The following is a 17,852-nucleotide window of genomic DNA, read 5'->3' as shown; positions in this document are numbered from 1 at the left end:
AACTAGTACATCAAAGACATTAAATTCTTAAGTTCCTTCAAGCCAACTAATACTGACTCTTGTAAAAAGCAAAGGGGGAGGCAGTGAAGTGAGAGCGGTAGGTAAAGAGAAGCAGCAATAGACTGTTAACGTTTCCCAAAATTACTTACTCTGGCTTCCAAGTACATGAAACAATTTTCAATAAATAATGAATAAGGTATGTGAAAAGACACAATAGCAAAAACCCTAGTAGTTTAGATTTTTTTTTTATTTAAACATATGGGATCAAACAAAATTGGCTTGTTTTTACAGCAGTATGGTAATTAAGATCATGGGCTGTGGAGTTGGGATCTTGCTCTGTATTTTAATAATTTCAATCCTAGGAAGTGATTTAAGTTCTTTTAACCTTAGACTCCTAGATGATCTCTTATTATTATTATTATTATTATTATTATTATTAATTTGTGGGTAATGGGACTTGAACTTGTCCTAGGTGCTGTCCCTGAACTCTTCAGCTCAAGGCTACGGCCTTACCCTTGAGCCAAGCCCCACTTCCCATTTTCTAGAGGTTAATTGGAAATAAGAGTCTTAGGTTCTTTTGTGCCTGGGCTGGTTTTGAACCTTGATCCTCAGATCTCAGCCTCCTGAGTAGCTCGGATTAAGGGTGTGAGCCACCACGCCCTTTGTTAGATGATCTTTTTCAAAGGAATATAATAATGATGGTACTTTATCCTGGATTTCCTCTAATTGTAGAGCCTGAGACAAGACTTAGTTACATTGGGAAATATTCTTTAAGAAAAGACAGAGAATGGTAACAGTTAAACTTGCAAAAAGAAAAGAAAAGGGCCAGTCAAAGAATATGCTATTTAGCTTATTACCACTCTGGGCAAATAGAAGTCAGTGTGCCTGAAGAACCCATGAAGAGCTGTGGAAAAATGCATTTTAGAATTATTCCACCAAAGAGTGATAAAAGGAAATATTTATTGTCCATCCCCTATTGTTCAGAGTTGTCCCATTTCATGGTAATATTTTTCTGCTTTTTGGCTGCATGTGTCAAAGTAGATGCATGGGCAAGCATGGGCAGAGAAAGCACAGAACAACAGTAATAGAGCTAAGAAGAAAACATAACTAATTGAGCTAAAAAAAAAAAAAAGCATAGAAAGCCTAATAGAACCAACAAAAAAATTTCACATGCCAAGTTGAACTAAGGTAAGGTCCTGTCAAATTATCTGTGCTCAAAACTAATTGTCATAGTAATAATAGAGTGATACCTAGCAAATATTCAAATAATAACTGTTATTAGTATGATTAATCACTAACATCCAATCCTGCAACTTTGACAGAAATGAAAGATTTGAGAAATTCATATCAGTTAGGAAAGGCTGATTAAGCTGTGGATTTGTTCGATTATGTTCATGTTACAACATACACATATGCATACATATATACATATACATATACTTAGAGAATTTGACTGTTGAAGTTGGCTTTCAGTAGCAGCAACTAACCATTTAGTGGTTAAGAAGAAAACTACCCATCTTTGCCAGGATCAAGAAAACTAATAACAACAGATGCTGATGGGGATGTGGCCAGAAGGGATCACTACTACACTCTTGGTGAGAGTGCAAACTCGTTCAACCACTATGGAAAGCAGTATAGCACATAGAGCTGCCCTATGACCCAGCAATTCCACTATTTGGCATTTACCCAATCGTCCAGAAACAAGGACATACTAAATCCACTAGCACAATGATGTTCATTGCAGCACTATTTACCATAGCAAAGATATGGAACCAACCCAGATGTCCCTCAGTTGATGAATGGATCCACAAGATGTGGTACATATACACAATGCTGCTGTCAGAAAGAATGACATTGCCCCATTTGTAAGGAAATGGAAAGACTTTGAAAAAATCCTATTAAGTGAAGTAAGTCAGACTCAAAGGAACATAGACCCAATAGTCTCCCTCATTTGTCATAATCAGTAGAAACCTTGGGCTCTCCTAGCAAAGATTTATAATAGAACAAAATCTAGAGACATTAGGCCAAATAGTATGACACTAAATGTAAGGACCTCCAGGATAAGGAAACAAAAGCCATATAATGAGTGACTGTTGTCCTTAATGTACTAAGTTATCGCTCATCTCTTTTGCCATCCCTTGGTTGTCTCATATTGTTACAATATTTCATCTTGTTATCTGATATATTTTATATGTGCTTAATTGGTTATTTGAAATTGGATAGGGAAGGGGGGAATCAAGATAAGTGGGGGGGGAGGGAAATGGGGACCATGTCATGCGAAAGGGTATCAATGTTGTGAAGTTATGCACCTTCTACCTGGTGAATATAATGTAACCCTTCTATTAATCACAATAAAAATATTTTTAAAAAAGGAGAAGAAAAGTGCCCAATCTTGCCGGAAGTTTATGGAAATGAGGTATGATTTAGAGCATGGGTGTGTCCATTCATGACCCAAAGTCCAGATTCTTACTACTTGATTCAGCCACTATAAAGCATGAGTTCATTTGAACCACGACTTTATGTGGGGTGTGTGTGTGTGTGTGTGTGTGTGTGTGAGAGAGAGAGAGAGGGGGGGAGAGACAGAGACAGAGACAGAGACAGAGAGACAGAGAGCAGAGAGAGAGGGGGGAAAGGGAGAGGGAGAGAGAGAGAGAGACAGAGAGAGACAGAGAGACAGAGAGAGAGGGGGGAGAGGGAGAGGGAGAGGGAGAGAGAGACAGAGAGAGACAGAGAGACAGAGAGAGAGGGGGGAGAGGGAGAGGGAGAGGGAGAGGGAGAGGGAGAGGGAGAGGGAGAGGGAGAGGGAGAGGGAGAGAGAGAGAGAGAGAGAGAGAGAGAGAGAGAGAGAGAGAGAGAGAGAGAGAGAGAGAGAGAGAGAGAGAGAGAGAAACTCAGGACCTAAGGCCTGTCCTATAGCTTTTTCTGCTCAAGGTTGATGCTCTATCACTTGAGCCACAGCTCTACTTCCAGCTTTTCCATCATGATTAAGTGAAGATACCAGCTTCAAGGAGTCTTAGGTCTGGTCTGGTTTCAAACCTTGATCTTCAGCTCTCAGCCACCTTACTAGTTAGGATTACAAGCCTGACAACCACAGCTCTTCTGTGAACCTGTTTCCTTATCATCTGTAAAATGTGATTTGTTTCTGTTGTATATTTTCAGACAGAATGGGAGAAAAACATAGCCTTAAAGCAAAGAAGAATATCCCTAGTATCATTATTGCTAGTGGCAAAAGGTGTCAATAACCAATATGTCTACAATAGATAGGTGTTAAGTACTTATGCCATGGAATATTACTTAGCAATCCACTTTGTTATTCTCCACTTGTTTGGCTTCCACTTCTTTATTCATCCCAGCCTTCTCCCCAACTCAGTCACTCTCTGAGCACTGCCCTGACTCTCAACTCTGACAGCCATATCACTCAACCCTTCTCCCACCTGTTAGTGGATTTCTTACTCCTCATCACTGAAAGAAGCTCACAATCGTTCACAGGGTCTTACAACCACAACCAAGGTGGATGGGCCGTGATGGGGGAGGCTGCTCAAGGCTTCATTTTAATGTTGGAGAGGAATTTAATGAAATCTTGGAGACAGGATTCAACATGAATAAAATTATTAAGGAATTATCAATTACTGGGATTATTATCCTACTCATATTAACAGCTAAATTTATAACACATTGCCTTCCAAGTACTTGGCAGTCCTTACCCATAGCACCCACTCCTGGAAGGTGAGTTACTATTATTCTCAGGGAAACATGCAGAAGCATAAACCTCTGCTTACAGAGACTTGCCCCAAGCTAACCAACATTTTTAGGAGGAGAGGCTGCCTGTAAGCTTTGACAATAATGTGTGCCCTAACTTTAACTGTAGGGGAAAAAAAAAGGCCCATCCAATGTCCAAAGAACAGCTGATTACTACCTACAGGGCACACACACACACACACACACACACACACACACACACACACACACACTCTCTCTGGAACCTTGGAGACCAAGCAACTGGACTTTCTAAAAGGGGAGGGGGGTCCCTTTAAGGGAAGGTAGCATTTTCCCCACCCGACAAATTGTAACCCCCGGAACGAGTAGAGAGAGGGGGTTTTGTCCGGAAGAGGGCTGGGAGGGCCGAGGGGTTCTCTAGGAAGGAGGAGGGTCGTCTTTTTTGGGGGGGTGTGGTGTGAGGGTGACCCAGCTTTTGAGGATCACAGATTCAGAGAGGGTCCAGAGAGACGTAGGCCCTGGGGAGGAGCCAGAAGTGTGGGGGGGAGGTGGGGGGAGAGAGGGGAGCGCCCCGGGCTGGGGTAGGTTGTTGAGATGGAGCCGGAGGGTCCGGAGGGCCGGGGGACGGCGGGCTCCGAGGAGAGGACACGGGTGGAGGGGGCAGGGGAGCGGTGTGGGGAGGAGCCGGCAGGGACTGCGGGCCCGGCGGGTGGGGCGGCGCCGGGGGGCGCGGAGGAGGAGCGGCGCGGGGAGAGGCGGGGGCCGCCGCCGCCGGCGCGCAGGAGCCTGCTGTCCGGGCAGCGGGACAGCACGCAGGACCGTCACTACGAGCTGGTGGATCTGTACTTGGAGCGGGGCGGGAAGCCCAGCCGCGAGCGGGGAGATAAGCGCCGGGTGCGGGCCTTGGATGCGCTGGTGGAGGGCGGGGGCCTGGAGCGCAGAGTCACCCTGCTGGGCAGCTCCAGACCCGGGGAGGCGGAGGAGGACTCGGAGGCCGCCTGGAGCGACTACTCGCCGGTCCTAGACCCCGAGGTGACCATCCGGAGACCCACCATCCGATTCAGCGTCGGCCCCGGCTCGTCTCGCAGCGTCTCCGTGCGCACCTTGGGTCACTGCCTCTCGGGCGTCAGTGCCATTAACCAGCTGGCCATGATGGGCGACCCCAATGTCCTGGAAATGGTGCAGGAGGAAGGTAGGATCCCTTGGCGTGGAACCCCGGGCGCGGGGCCGGCGGCGCGCGGAGTTCCTGCCCGAACCCGGAGCCCGGGGATTCGAAGCGGGGACGTTGGGGCCGGGCGGCGGTGGAACCCGAATCCCGGGGACCTGCGAGGTGCGCCCCGGGCCGGAGACTGGCTGCGGGGCGGACGGTCCTGGTCTGGGAGGGGAAGGGTGGACTCCAGCTGGCTCAGGGACCTGTGCCCCGAGTCTCCCCGTTCCCACGCCCCTCTCCACCCTGCTGCACCCCCTGGATTCCTCACAGCCCTTATTCCACGAAGCTGCGTGCGCACTGGGCATGCTCCAGCCTGGGATTGCAGACTGTGGAAGGAGGGATTACCAAAACAAGGCTTGGGTCAGAGCGCCAGGCAGCTCCTTCACCAGCCTCCTGGGTCAGAGCGCCTGGCAGCTCCTTCACCAGCCTCTTGCCTCTTTTTTTTTTTTTTTTTTTTTTTTTTGCCTACCTCTCTTTGCCAGTGGGTCAAAAACAAACAAACAAACAAATAAATAAATAAATAAAAATTTAGTCCTATTTCCAAATGCTGCTCAAAAGGTCTTGTCGGCTTACTGTACTCTTGGGAAGGCTGATCCTTGGCGGTGGAGAGTTTTTCTAAAATGAAGCTTTGGTTCTCTTAAGAAGTATTTCGTCCACTCTGCTAAGATGTTTTCTTTCCACGGACCTATAGGCCTCTGTTCTGTAGATCTATTTCAGTAAGCATATATTGTTTTCTGTTAAGTACACACACACACACACACACACACACACACACACACATATTTCTGCTTAAGAATCTCAGTACCCTCCATATTTATTTCATGTGCTGTTTTAGTCCATGCAAAACCACCTATCTTTGCACATTTAGGCCTCTCATTCCCTATCCTTAGTAGAACACATCTATTTACCATCTATGTGGATTAGCTTGCCTACCTTGGGCACTTCATGTCTGAGAAGCTTCATGTGTTTTGGAAGTTCGTTGGTATAGCAGCGCCATGTACCTTTTAACGGCTAAGTAATAATCCATGACATAAGCACATTATGCCTATCTATTGTAGGTAGCTTGGTTATTGATGCTTTTTGCTACTAGGAATAGTGGTACTATGAATACTCCTGTTTTAGTTTTTATACAGATCCATGTTTTTTTTAATTTCCTGGATATTACACCAGGAGAATGATTGCTAGATCATCTTGTAGAAGCTCTAAGTGGGATATTCTAAAAAACTGCGATACTCTTCTCTAAGTGCCCACACTGTTTTACATTGCCACAAGGAGTATGTAAGGATCTAGTTTCTTCACATCTTCATCCTCACTGGGTGGTCTGCATTTTTTTTTTGCGAGTCTTGGAGCTTGAACTCAGGGCCTGGGCACTGTCCTTGAGTTTTCTCAAAGCTAGTGCTCCACACTTGAGCCACAAGACCACTTTTGGCTTTTTCTGTGTGTGTGGTCCTGAGTAATCAAACCCAGGGCTTTGTGCATGCTAGGCGAGCACTCTACTGCTAGACCTCACTCCTGGCTGGTAGCCAGCTTTTCTGCAGTTGTAATTGACTGTGATTTTGATTTGCATTTCCTCCAGTCACTAATATGTAGATGCTATAGACTTATTTGCCCTTTACATCTGTACTTTGCAGGTGTGTATTCAATTTTTTGCCTGCTTATAAACTTGAGAGGTTTTTTTTTATTAATTTGTAGGAGCTCTTTATGTGTTCTATTTTGTGAGTTACTTTTCATTTCACTGTTTTAATTGTAGTCACTTGAAACTGTCTCACCACCCTTGCCTTATTTTTTTGTCACAGGTCCTGGGGCTTGAACTCAGGGCCTAAAAGTTGTTCCTGAGTTTTTGTTGTTTTTTGTTGTTTTGATCAAGGCTATGACTCTACCTCTTGAGCCATAGCTCTACTTCTGGCTTTTTGGTGGTTAATAGAGATAAAAATGTCACAGACAGACTTTCCTGCCAGGGCTGGTTTTTGAACTGCAGTCCTTAGACTTCAGCTTCCTAAGAAGCTAGAATTGCAGATGTGAATTTGAGGATAAAAGTAACTAAATTTGTTCTAAACCTTAAGAATTGTTTAATGGCTGTGATAAATGAAGTAAATCCTGTTAGCTCACACCTGTAATCCTCCTTACTCAGGAGTCTGAGATGTGAGAAGTGTAGTTGTAAACCTGCCAGGGCAAGGAAGTCCATGAGACTCTTGTCTCCAATGAGCTACCAAAAAGCCAGAAATGAACTATGGCTCAAATGGTAGAACACAATCTTTGAGCAAAAGAATCTCAGGAATAGCACCCAGGCCCTGAATTCATTCAGGCCCAGGATTCATTCATCCCCCCGCCCCCGACGCACACACACATACACAGATATATTATGCCAGAGAAAATGTGGAGATAATGGTCTCATAGTCTTTCCTGCCCCAGATGGATCTGAATTGTAATCCTCAGATCCCAGACTCCTGAGTAGCTAGAATTATAGGCATGAGCTATCAGTTCCTGGCTAAACTTCATTTTTTTTAAGGAACAAAACATTCAATATAGCATTATAGAGGTTTACAATCACTTGGTTGAAATTCAATGTAATTTTGGCTGAAGGTGATGTTTGCTTACTAGAATCCATAAAGTCAGTAGCATTTTAGCATAGCTTGTTTATAGCATCCAGAAAGGTTTCAGATCTTTTTCCCAAATGATTTCAGTTTCCCTGCCCAGGCCAAAGGCCTTTGTAATTTATTTATGCTCCCTTGGGATCAAAGCTGTTCTGATTTGGATGAAGATGAGAGGAAAGGACATTAATGAGACATACCACACATTTGATAGTCCCATGAATGCCCCCCACATTTTGTGTTCAGTCTTGATCATAGATCAAGAAGTCGAGCAGTGGGCACTCCTGACATTGCTGAGAACAGGGGCTAAGCAGGAGAGAAGCCAAAAACCACATAGATGTGATTAATTTTGTTTTTGCTGTCCATTATCTGGACCTTGGTTACTGATAGGCTTTTATGAAAATATCTTGTAATAAAGATGTGTTGCATTTTACAATACCAGTAACTAAATGAACTTTTGAAAGTCCACTTTCAGGTCATCTCTTATTTTTATATTATTAGAGTTTACTGGTATAAAAACAAAAATGCTAATTGAAAAAAGCTGTAGATGGTCTGGGATTTGTAGCATCAATTTCTAGGAGTCATTGTCATTTTTATTTCTTTCTTTTTTTTTTTTTTTTTTTTTTTTTGCCAGTCCTGGGCTTGTACTCAGGGCCTGAGCACTATCCGTGGACTTTCTCAAGGCTAGAGCTCTACCACTTGAGCCTCAGCACCACTTCTGGCTTTTTTCTATGTATGTGGTACCAAGGAATCGAACCCGGGTCTTCATGCATGCGAGGCAAGCACTCAACCACTAGGCCAAACTCCCGGCCCGTCATTTTTATTGCTTTGTTACAAAATGCAAATAAATTTTTCATCGTAAAAATTACCCACTTTTGTAAATCTTATTTGTGTTAGGTGTGTTAGGTGAATTAAATAATAGTCAGTGATAGTTATTTTTTTCCAGAAAGATAGTTAACATTTCAGCTTTTTAAAAATACCAGTTGATGAAATATTTCTAAGATATGTTGCATTTTCTGAGTCATTTTCTCCACACAACACAAATTATCAGAAGTCTCTCATTTGTTTCTCTGTCTCCCAATTTTTAAAGTGAAATTATAGCAACCAGATGATGTTGCAATTTAAATAGTGCTATAAAGAAACACTCCCAGTGGAATGTTAACATGACTGGAACTGAACCACTGCCTGCCTGATGTGGTCTGGAAGTTTCAATTCGCGATTGTTGACTTGTGAACAATCAGCAGGAGAAACAATTTTAAAGTTCAATGTAAAGTTGCTTGGCTCCTTTACACTCTGTGTTTTTCAAACTACATGTGAATATTGGATTTCATGTGCATTTGTGAGCCATTTGATGACAGGACTCATCCTACATGTATATCATTTTGTGATTTCATAGATATAGGGAAAACACAGGCTATATTACAAACTGCCCGAAACACTGTCATACATGCAGTCTGTTGTTGGCACAGGTGTTGCTAAGCCAGCACATGCTGTATCTTTCTTTATCCTACTCGTAAGACTGTAAACTGAGAGGGCCCTTTGGTAAATGCCAGGGCTATTTTGGGATGCTGGGTTTGCTGGATATTATATTTTTAGTAATGTGCTTTCAGTGAAAACTCAAAGCTCAGCCTTTTTTCTGTTGAGTTTCTGGCATACATTAGCGATTCCCTGAAGTGACTGGTGTTAGTGTCTGCTCTCCCCAACTTCTTGTCCATAGAAAGAGTACAGCCACTTTGATTTTAGAGGAAGTTGAGGGACATAGTCAAGTGCTGACTTAATTTCAATATTGTACCAACACCACATGTTATTTGATACAAATATTAGAAGAGTCCAGTAGGCCTGTTTTGACAGAATTGCCAATTACCACATTTACCATGTTACCGCATTATTGTACTTTGTGAATGTGAACGTGTGACTGATGTGTAAACATCTGTGTGTGAGAGAGAGTGCTGATACTAGTGAACAGGATGCCTGAGTAAGAAAGCTCTTGAATCTTTCTACCACTCAGGAAAGGACACATCTTACAAAATGTGCTCCTGAGGTAACTGGAAGAGAAGGACTGATAGAAGAATACCTCACTTGAAATAATGGAAATGTAAGGGAGTAAACAGGAAAGGAAACAGTTGTTCATTCTAAGGAGAGGAAGCAGAGAAGGTGAGGTTGTGAGGGGAAAGCTGGCAGTGATGGTAGAGGAGGGTGAGGAAGACCTGGAAGACTCAGTGTCCCTTTTTGAAGTTATCAAGTACATTACATTGATTTCAATAGATTGGAAATGTTTATTAACCTAGTTTAAAAAAAAAGGGAAAGCAGCTGCAAAGTCGTTAGGTGGGGAAAGGTTTAGCACTTACTGTTTTTCAACTAGTTTATGAGAATGGAATTATAAACTGTTCTGTAAACCACCAGATTGTTCCATGCTGAGAACCGTCTCTCGTTTAATGAACTCTTCTTTGGGGTAATAATGACTGTTTTTGTACTCAAGAAAATAAAAACCTCCCTAAGTTGATGTTTCAGGAACAACAATTTGAAACACCGAACCTATATTTCTTTTTTTAAATTTTATTGTTGGGGTTATGTACAGAGGGGTTATAGTTACATTCATCAGGTAGCAGATACATTACTTCTTAAACATTGTTACCCCTTCCTATGTTTTCTCCCACTTTTCCTCATCCCCTCCCACTTGCCTTTTTTCCCCTTATGTTCGCTTTTTCAAATACACAAATAAATGTATGTACAATAAAGCTAAAATATGGAACCAATCCAGATGGGTCGATGCCCAGAAGTGGGATTGCTGGGTCATAAGAGAGCTCTATATTTCTTATCGTCTTTGTGGGAAAAATGAGTTGGGTTCTTGCACTTCAAAATTTAGTGTGTTATCATATATCTAGCACTGTTCTGTAAGTTAAATCATGTTTCCTCGATAGCATTAAAAGCTATACAAATGGTAGATCTTTTATAATTTTGGAATGTATACTAACTGTTGCTAATGTCATATGTATTTCAGATGATTGTTAAGAGGTAGCCACATTTTATTTCACTCTTGTGATATTTTCTCCAAAATGAATTCTCATAAAATAGGAAGGTTTTCACTTGAGAAGTACTTTTCATTGTTTTCTCAAATTAGAACCAATAGCAAGTAAGAATCAAAATTCTCTGTATGACATTTTTTTAGTGTCAGAAAGTCATCTGAACACTGTATTTTTGTCCAAATGACTAAAGGGCACAACCATTTTGAAGATATCTGTGAATTAGAAAAATAATTTAGCCTGTTTATAAATTAGTAGTGCATGGGGCCAGGAGTTTGCCCTAGTTGTTGAGTGCTTGCCCAGCATGCACAAAGACCCAGGTTCAATTCCTCAGTACAACATACATAGAAAAAAAAACTGGAAATGGTGCTGAGGCTCAAGTGGTAGAGCTCTAGCCTTGAGAAAATCCAAGGACAGTGCTCAGGCCCTGAGCTCAAGCCCAGGACTGGTATCATTCTGGGGAATAAACATAGAAAACATTAAAGGTCATCTGAGAAAACAGAGATACCAATGGATATATGTTTGCATCTCAGATAGTTTTTGGCACTGGATTGATAAGTAAATTGCTCAGTGAAACTTATTTCTTAGTAAGAGAGATTACGTTATTACATCATAATTTCAGTATTTAATATGCTCCTCGATTATAAGCAGATTTTAGTGAAGTGTCTTTTGGAGAATATTTTGAACAATTTGACTGCAGGAAGTTTTTTTATTTACATTTTTATTGTAATTATTCTTTGATATTTGTTGAATTCCAATTTTTTACCTTGTGTAGGTAGTTGAATGTAGCCAGAACAGTTGGCTAGTGTAATGTGTTTAATTTTCCCTTTTTCATCTAGGGCTAACAAGTAATAAAGACATGGAATATTCTTTCGAAGTGCATGAGGTAAGTTAATGATACATGTATTAACTTCCCTGTAAGAAAGGACCAGTGCAAGGTTAGCATGCTATGTCACATGAATAGTTAAGTCTTTGTGTTTCAATGAAACAGAACTAGTTCTTTGAAAAGAAATTAAAAGTTCTTCCTCTTTATTTTGATATATTTAATAAACAAGAGAGGAGGAATGTACGAGTTAAATGTAAATTAGAATTTTTTCTAAAGTCATATGTACAGTTATAAATTTGCTTGCTTTTGGAATATTTACCATATGATTTTTGTTGTTTGTTTGTTTGGTTGGTTGGTTCTGGTTCTGAGGATTGAACTCAGGGTTTGGCTACTGTCTCTGAATTTTTTTGTTCAAAGCTAGCACTGTACCACCTGAGCCACAGCTTTACTCCAGGCATTTTTGGGTGATTAATTGGAGCTAAGAGTTTCATGGACTTTCCTGCCCAGGCTGACTTTGAACCATAATACTCAGATCTCAACCTCATGAATAGCTAGGATTATAGGCAGGAATAAATGGTATCCAGCTCCATTTACACTTTTTTATTGGCTATTTTCAAACATCATTCAGGAATACCTACTAGATTTTGTGTTCTAGGATCATAAGTGATCTCTTAGTCTAGAGATGAATTTTGTGGTTCTCTCTGTAGCTGCTGTCCCTCTTAACAAATTATATCTGATCCTAGAGATTGCTGAGAAGTGAATATGTGGTTTCAGGACTGTGTTCCATGGTGTTTGGGCTATTGAGTTACACGAAGATGTGAAAAACTATCACACGGAGGGAAATGCTTGAATTGCAGTTGGCTTGTGTGTATTTGTATGTATGTGTGAATTTTTCCTTGAGTTATAATTTCATATTCTTAAGCATCTTGCTGACACATTTCCATATTCATTTGTACAATTTCAAAACCATGATGAATGGTATAACACAGCAAATTAATTTTCTCCTATTCAGAATTCAGTATGAGTAAAAGAACAGACCTCTTTACTTTATTCTTATTTTTTACAATGTACTTGTTCCTGACCATTTATTACTCCACAATATTTTCTTATTTAATAAAACTGTCTTCCACATTGGTCTCAGTCACTCTTTATGTCTTTCCCCACACATACCCAAAGACATGCACAAATATACACTCACAGATACAACTATTCACAATGTGAATGAACACATAGAGGCATGTATACACACAATATTGCATATACTTTCAGTGGTTTCAGACTTTTCTTGAGTCTTACCTTTAGTATTCCTGCATAGAAGAATCTCTTTTCCCTTTCTTGTTAAAGCAACTTTAATGGCCCATGTGCTTCTCTTGCACTATTATTAACAGCATTGCATTTCCTCTGGTGCTGTTAACAGGAAGTGAGCAGCAGAGAAACCAGCTTTCTCATCAGTGAAGAAACAGCGGTAAGCAGCTACCAGCACTCCCCTTGCCTGCTTGACATAGATCTCTTTGTACTCTGCAGCTCTAGCATCTTTCCCAATCAGTTATTCTTCAGAACCTCCTACATGGTATTTGAGAAGTGATTACTTTAAAAATGTATTCTGCTTTTGATTTTAATGCATTTCATTTGTTAGCATACATGAATGGCTCAAGGGAGTTTATTTTGTCCCATTTCAGAGGCATGTTCAGTATATCGAATAGTATATACTCCATTAAGTTTGCTCTCCCTATCTTCCTCCCATTTTTAAACATTCAGTAGGTCATCGGGTAGATGAGGTTGAGCTTAGACTCTTCATCTTTCTGTTTCTGCTCCTGAGTGTTGGGATTAGAGCCTATGCCACCACACCTGGCTTAGTCAATATTTATCTAAGGGAAAATAATATCATTAGACATACTGATTAAAATAACATTCAAGGGGCCTGGAGGTTGGCCTAGTGGTAGAGTGCTTGCCTACCATGCACGATGACCCAGGTTCAATTCCTTGGTACCACATATACATAGAAAAAAAAAGCCAGAAATGGTATGATGGATGAAGTGGTAGAGCTCTAGTATTGAGAAAGCCCAAGGAGAATGCTCAGGCCCTGAGTTCAAGGCCTAGGGCTGGCAAAAAAAAATGACATCCAAGTATAGCATTGGGTTGGTGTCTTAGTATTTTCTGTTCTTACAAAGGGAAAAATGAACCCGGAGTTTGGCCTGGTGGTAGAGTGCTTGCCTAGCATGCATGAAGACCCGGGTTCGATTCCTTGATACCACATAAATAGAAAGGGAAAAATGAGTGGTCTCAAGTGTTACTCTCCTGGTCAAAATTATCCATAAGTTTATGAAGTTGGATCTTTGAGACTGAGATTTCTGAAGCTTTCTTCAGTATACTTTCTCTATCATGCTTCTTGTCTATAAACACATGCTAAAACTAATCATGAAATACAACTTATATAAGAGTTAAATTTCAATATCAATTGAAAGGTCAGGAAAACCCCCAAATGTTTCATTATTTGGTACGTGGGAAGATGAGAAGATAGTACTTAAATACTGATCAGAATTTATTTTTCCCTAGGTGCTGATCTTTATTTTTTATTTATTTATTTTTTTTGCCAGTCCTGGGCTTGGACTCAGGGCTTGAGCACTGTCCTTGGACTTTCTCAAGGCTCGAGCTCTACCACTTGAGCCTCAGCACCACTTCCAGCTTTTTTTTTTCTATGTATGTGGGGTACCGAGGAATTGAACCCAGGTCTTTGTGCATGCTAGGCAAGCACTCTACCACTAGGCCAAACTCCCGGCCCCCTAGGTGCTGATCTTTAAAATCAGGGTTGTAGGGCTGGAAGAAGTAAAATGATTGAAAATGTTCATGTTTGTTTCCTTTTTTGTTATTGTTGTGTGTTGTTTATGGATTTTGAATATGAAAAACATTGATGTCATCCTGAAATTGAAAATTAGATCAAATAAGATTCAGAGAAGCCTAAAGCTTACACAATTTTGGTCTCACAGTCTGTTCTTTGGGGTTTTGTCAAGCACCAAGACGCTCCCCCTGTCAAGGCCAATAACCGGGGCTCTCAGATGCATCCTGTTCATTTCCTTCACCTGCTGTTTCCTCGGCCCCTTGCTCTTCCTTTGCCATCCCCACACAGCCACCTTCATCCTCCAGCATACCACATTCCCAGTGGTCTTCACCGTGGCTGTCTCCATTCTCCCAGCCAAGACCATGACTGGTTCTGACCTTCATGGTCACTGCTACAGGGAGAAGGATAAGGCAGTTGCTAGTGTCCTGGGCACTTAACCTCTTCATCCCCATCTGCAGCCTCTTGGAGGTGACTCTGTGGCCCCTGGCTGGGAACCTCTCATTCCTTTGAGAACACAGTTGTTCACTTTGAACATGGCCAATTCGTCATCCAGTGCAACAACAGCTCCCTCACCAAATTCTACTCTGTCCTGGGGTATCTGGGTTTCCTGGCTAGCTTCCCTGTGGCCTTCCTGGCCAAGAGCCTGCCTATCTTACAACTTCAGTGAGGCCAAGTTCCTGACCTTTAGCATGCTGATGTTCTGCAGTGTGTGGCTCACCTTCCTGCCTGTCCACCACAACTACCAAAGGGAAGGTCATGGTGGCAGTGGAAATCTTCTCCATCCTGGCCTCCAGTGCGGGACTTCTGGGCTGCTTCTTTTCCCCTCTTGTTGAGGCCAGACAGACATTATATACAAGGATTCAGGGATAGATCCCATTGTGGAAGAAATAGTGAAAGGGGGGGAAAGCGATTGGGAGGGGGAGGGAGGGAAAGAAAGGAACAAACAGGGAAGGAAGGAAGGAAGGAAGGAAGGAAGGAAGGAGGGAAGGAAGGAAGGAAGGACAAGGTGGAGAGGTGAGGGCTCCCTGCCTTCCTTGCTCCTTCCTTCCTCCCTACCACCATCCTCCCTCTCCCCCCCCCCCTCTCTTTTATTCCCTTATACTGGGGCTTGAACTCTTGAGTTTGGGTGCTGTCTCAGCCTTTTCTTCAAGGCTGGTATTTTAACTCTTGAACCATACCTGCATATCTGGATTTTTGTTGGTAAATATTATTTGGACTTTTGGAGATAAATGGCTCATGATTGTTCTTCCCTAGGCTGGCTTCAAACTGTGCTCCTCAAATCTCAGACTTCTAAATAGAACTATAGACATGAGCCCCCAGCACCTGGCTTTTATTTTTAATGACCACAGTTTTGAGGAGTATAATATATGGACAGATAACATGTGGAAATCCCATCCATTTTTTAAGTATTTCTCATGATTAAGCTTATCAGTATGTTAGAACAATGGAAGCATTAGGGTCATTATATCAGATCCATACTATATCCCATCCACATAAGTTATGACTCTTGAAGATTTAGTCATGATTGCTGGCTTCTAGTATTACTGGCTTCATATATTCGATTACTTCACTTTTCATTTACCTAAAATTGTTTTCAAAAGAAAGCAAATTTTAAGAACTTTCAAAATTGGATTTTTCTTCCTTTTTTCTTTTATGGTTCATGTTTTTATATTCTAAGGTGTACTTGTTTGGCTCAAAGTAAGGGAGGTGTCTCAGATTTTCTTCAGTTCTGTACTATTAGATTATATGGCGACACCAATTAAACTCATAATGTATAGCCCCTTAGTTTAAATCTCTCCTTTCTTCTTACAATTTGGCAATAAATTTAAAGGCAAACACCAGAAAAAAAAACAGTAGCTGGAGGATATTATGGGAAAAATGCCAGGAAAATAAAACAGTTGATACCAACAGGAGAACGTAGTTCACAATTTGTACAAAAACTTTGAGTTCTATACTTTATTCAAAAACTGATTTTCTTCACAACTCTTCCTATCTGTACACAGAATACTCATCACCTCGCATACCAAGAACTTTTACCCTCACAGTCTCCTCTCCTTAGACATTTTGGACTGGTCCAGGAAAGAATGACTGAAGCAAAACTTCCTGTCTAGCTCTGACCATCTTCCATGATAGATTGTATACCTACTCATCACACTGTCAAACATGATTAATACTGGGTGTTATATAAGTTTGATTTCCTTTCTAATGTTATTGACTATCCTCGCATCATTAGGCCTTTCCTTTAGTGTTTTTAAATATTATACATTGTACACATAACATTTAATTTAGTGTTTTAAATAATATAATGAACAATTCAAGCATTAAAATGATAATTTTTTGTTGTTTTGGAGAGCTGTGAGTAATTTTAAAGACACATTTATAAACTTTCTGTTCTGTGAACTATCTCAATATAATTTCAATAATTAGGGGGAATTGTTGTGTAAACCAAGGAATAGTAGTAATAAAAGCAAATGTAAGAATTTTATTTATTATGTAAAAGCTATTTATCAGAATATTTGATTTACATTTCTATTATCCCTACACTGTATTCACTATTTCTCTCTTCCTTTATTTGATTCAACAAATAACTGCTTAATGCCATTTGTAAACCATTTGAGGAAATAGATAATGAAGACTCTTCCCTTTTACTTCATTTTTATTACTTTTTCACTATTTTTTCTTTTTAACTTTTTACTAACCCCTATTACTTGACAGCTTTAAATATCTCCCATGCATTGTTACGAAGGGAATGATTATACTGAGGCTCCATTTGCTACATGTCTAATATTTTTATTGTTATCGTCCATTCCTTAATGCAGCCTTCACTTTAATCCTCATTGGATATCCCCTAACTCTTTATTGATTGCTTCGCAGCCTGCCAAGCGATTCAATTTGTTCCTGAGACGGCGGCTTATGGTAAAACAGTGCTGAGTGATGGCACCAGTGCTCTTGATTGCTGCACCAATAATGTGGATCCTATCTCTCCCTATGAATGCTTTTGATATTGGAGGACTCGTCACTAATTCCTAATTTAACAATGGTTATTTTCACTGTTGTTTGGATCTAGTGAGATCTAGTGAACTGTCTTCATACCCACATGCACACATAAACTTTAGATAGTTTCTGAGGTTTCAGGACTTCTGTTAGAATGAGAAATCTTTGAATCCCAGAATGTCACTTAGAGGAAATCCTCGCAGATATTTATTACAAATACAGACTTTGGAGAAGAAAAGAATGTAAAAATAAACACCTGCACCTTGGCAGACAGGATTTTTATGCCATGTTTTGAACTAAACAAAAACATGATATGTTTTCATTATATAGTTATAGTTATCTTTGAACAGTTTTTTTCCAGGTTTGTTTGTTTTTCTTTTGGTCATAGGGCTTGAACTCAGGGGTCTGGACACTGTTCCTGAGCTCTTTTGCTCAAGGCTAAGTCTACCACTTTGAGTCACAGTGCCACTTCCAGCTTTCTGGTGGTTAATGAGAGATGAGTTTCTCCTACCCCAGCTGACTTTGAATCGTGAGCTTCAGATCTCAGGCTTCTGAGTAGCTGGGATTACAGGTGTGAGCCACCAGCCTCTGCTTTGATAAGTTTTTATTAACAATGCTAAAATACCTCTTGGTAATTCAGAAAACTATCAGT

At 40.9% G+C, this 17,852-nt stretch overlaps 1 protein-coding gene across 3 annotated transcripts in view; it reads left to right on the top strand.

Annotated features, from left to right (window-relative positions):
* The first annotated feature begins 4,704 nt into the window (after positions 1 to 4,704).
* The window catches only part of Ano5 (anoctamin 5), a 48,520-nt gene continuing 35,372 nt past the window's right edge, over positions 4,705 to 17,852 (top strand). Inside the window, exons 1-3 of one of the 3 annotated variants that reach the window (XM_090347995.1) lie at positions 4,705 to 4,909; positions 11,381 to 11,427; positions 12,785 to 12,832. In XM_090347995.1, the coding sequence (XP_090204121.1) occupies positions 4,867 to 4,909; positions 11,381 to 11,427; positions 12,785 to 12,832 (138 nt within the window). In that variant the 5' untranslated portion in view covers positions 4,705 to 4,866. The remainder of the gene's footprint in view (positions 4,910 to 11,380; positions 11,428 to 12,784; positions 12,833 to 17,852) is intronic. The other 2 variants (XM_090347993.1, XM_090347992.1) reach the window with 2 other exon arrangements.

This window comes from Megascapheus bottae, chromosome 16, assembly GCF_031878675.1.
Source record: "Megascapheus bottae isolate mThoBot1 chromosome 16, mThoBot2.hap1, whole genome shotgun sequence".
In the NCBI taxonomy this organism is placed as follows: Eukaryota; Metazoa; Chordata; class Mammalia; order Rodentia; family Geomyidae; genus Megascapheus; species Megascapheus bottae.
The sequence above is the reverse complement of the archived record's forward strand: the minus strand, read 5'-3'. Positions and strand labels throughout refer to the sequence as shown.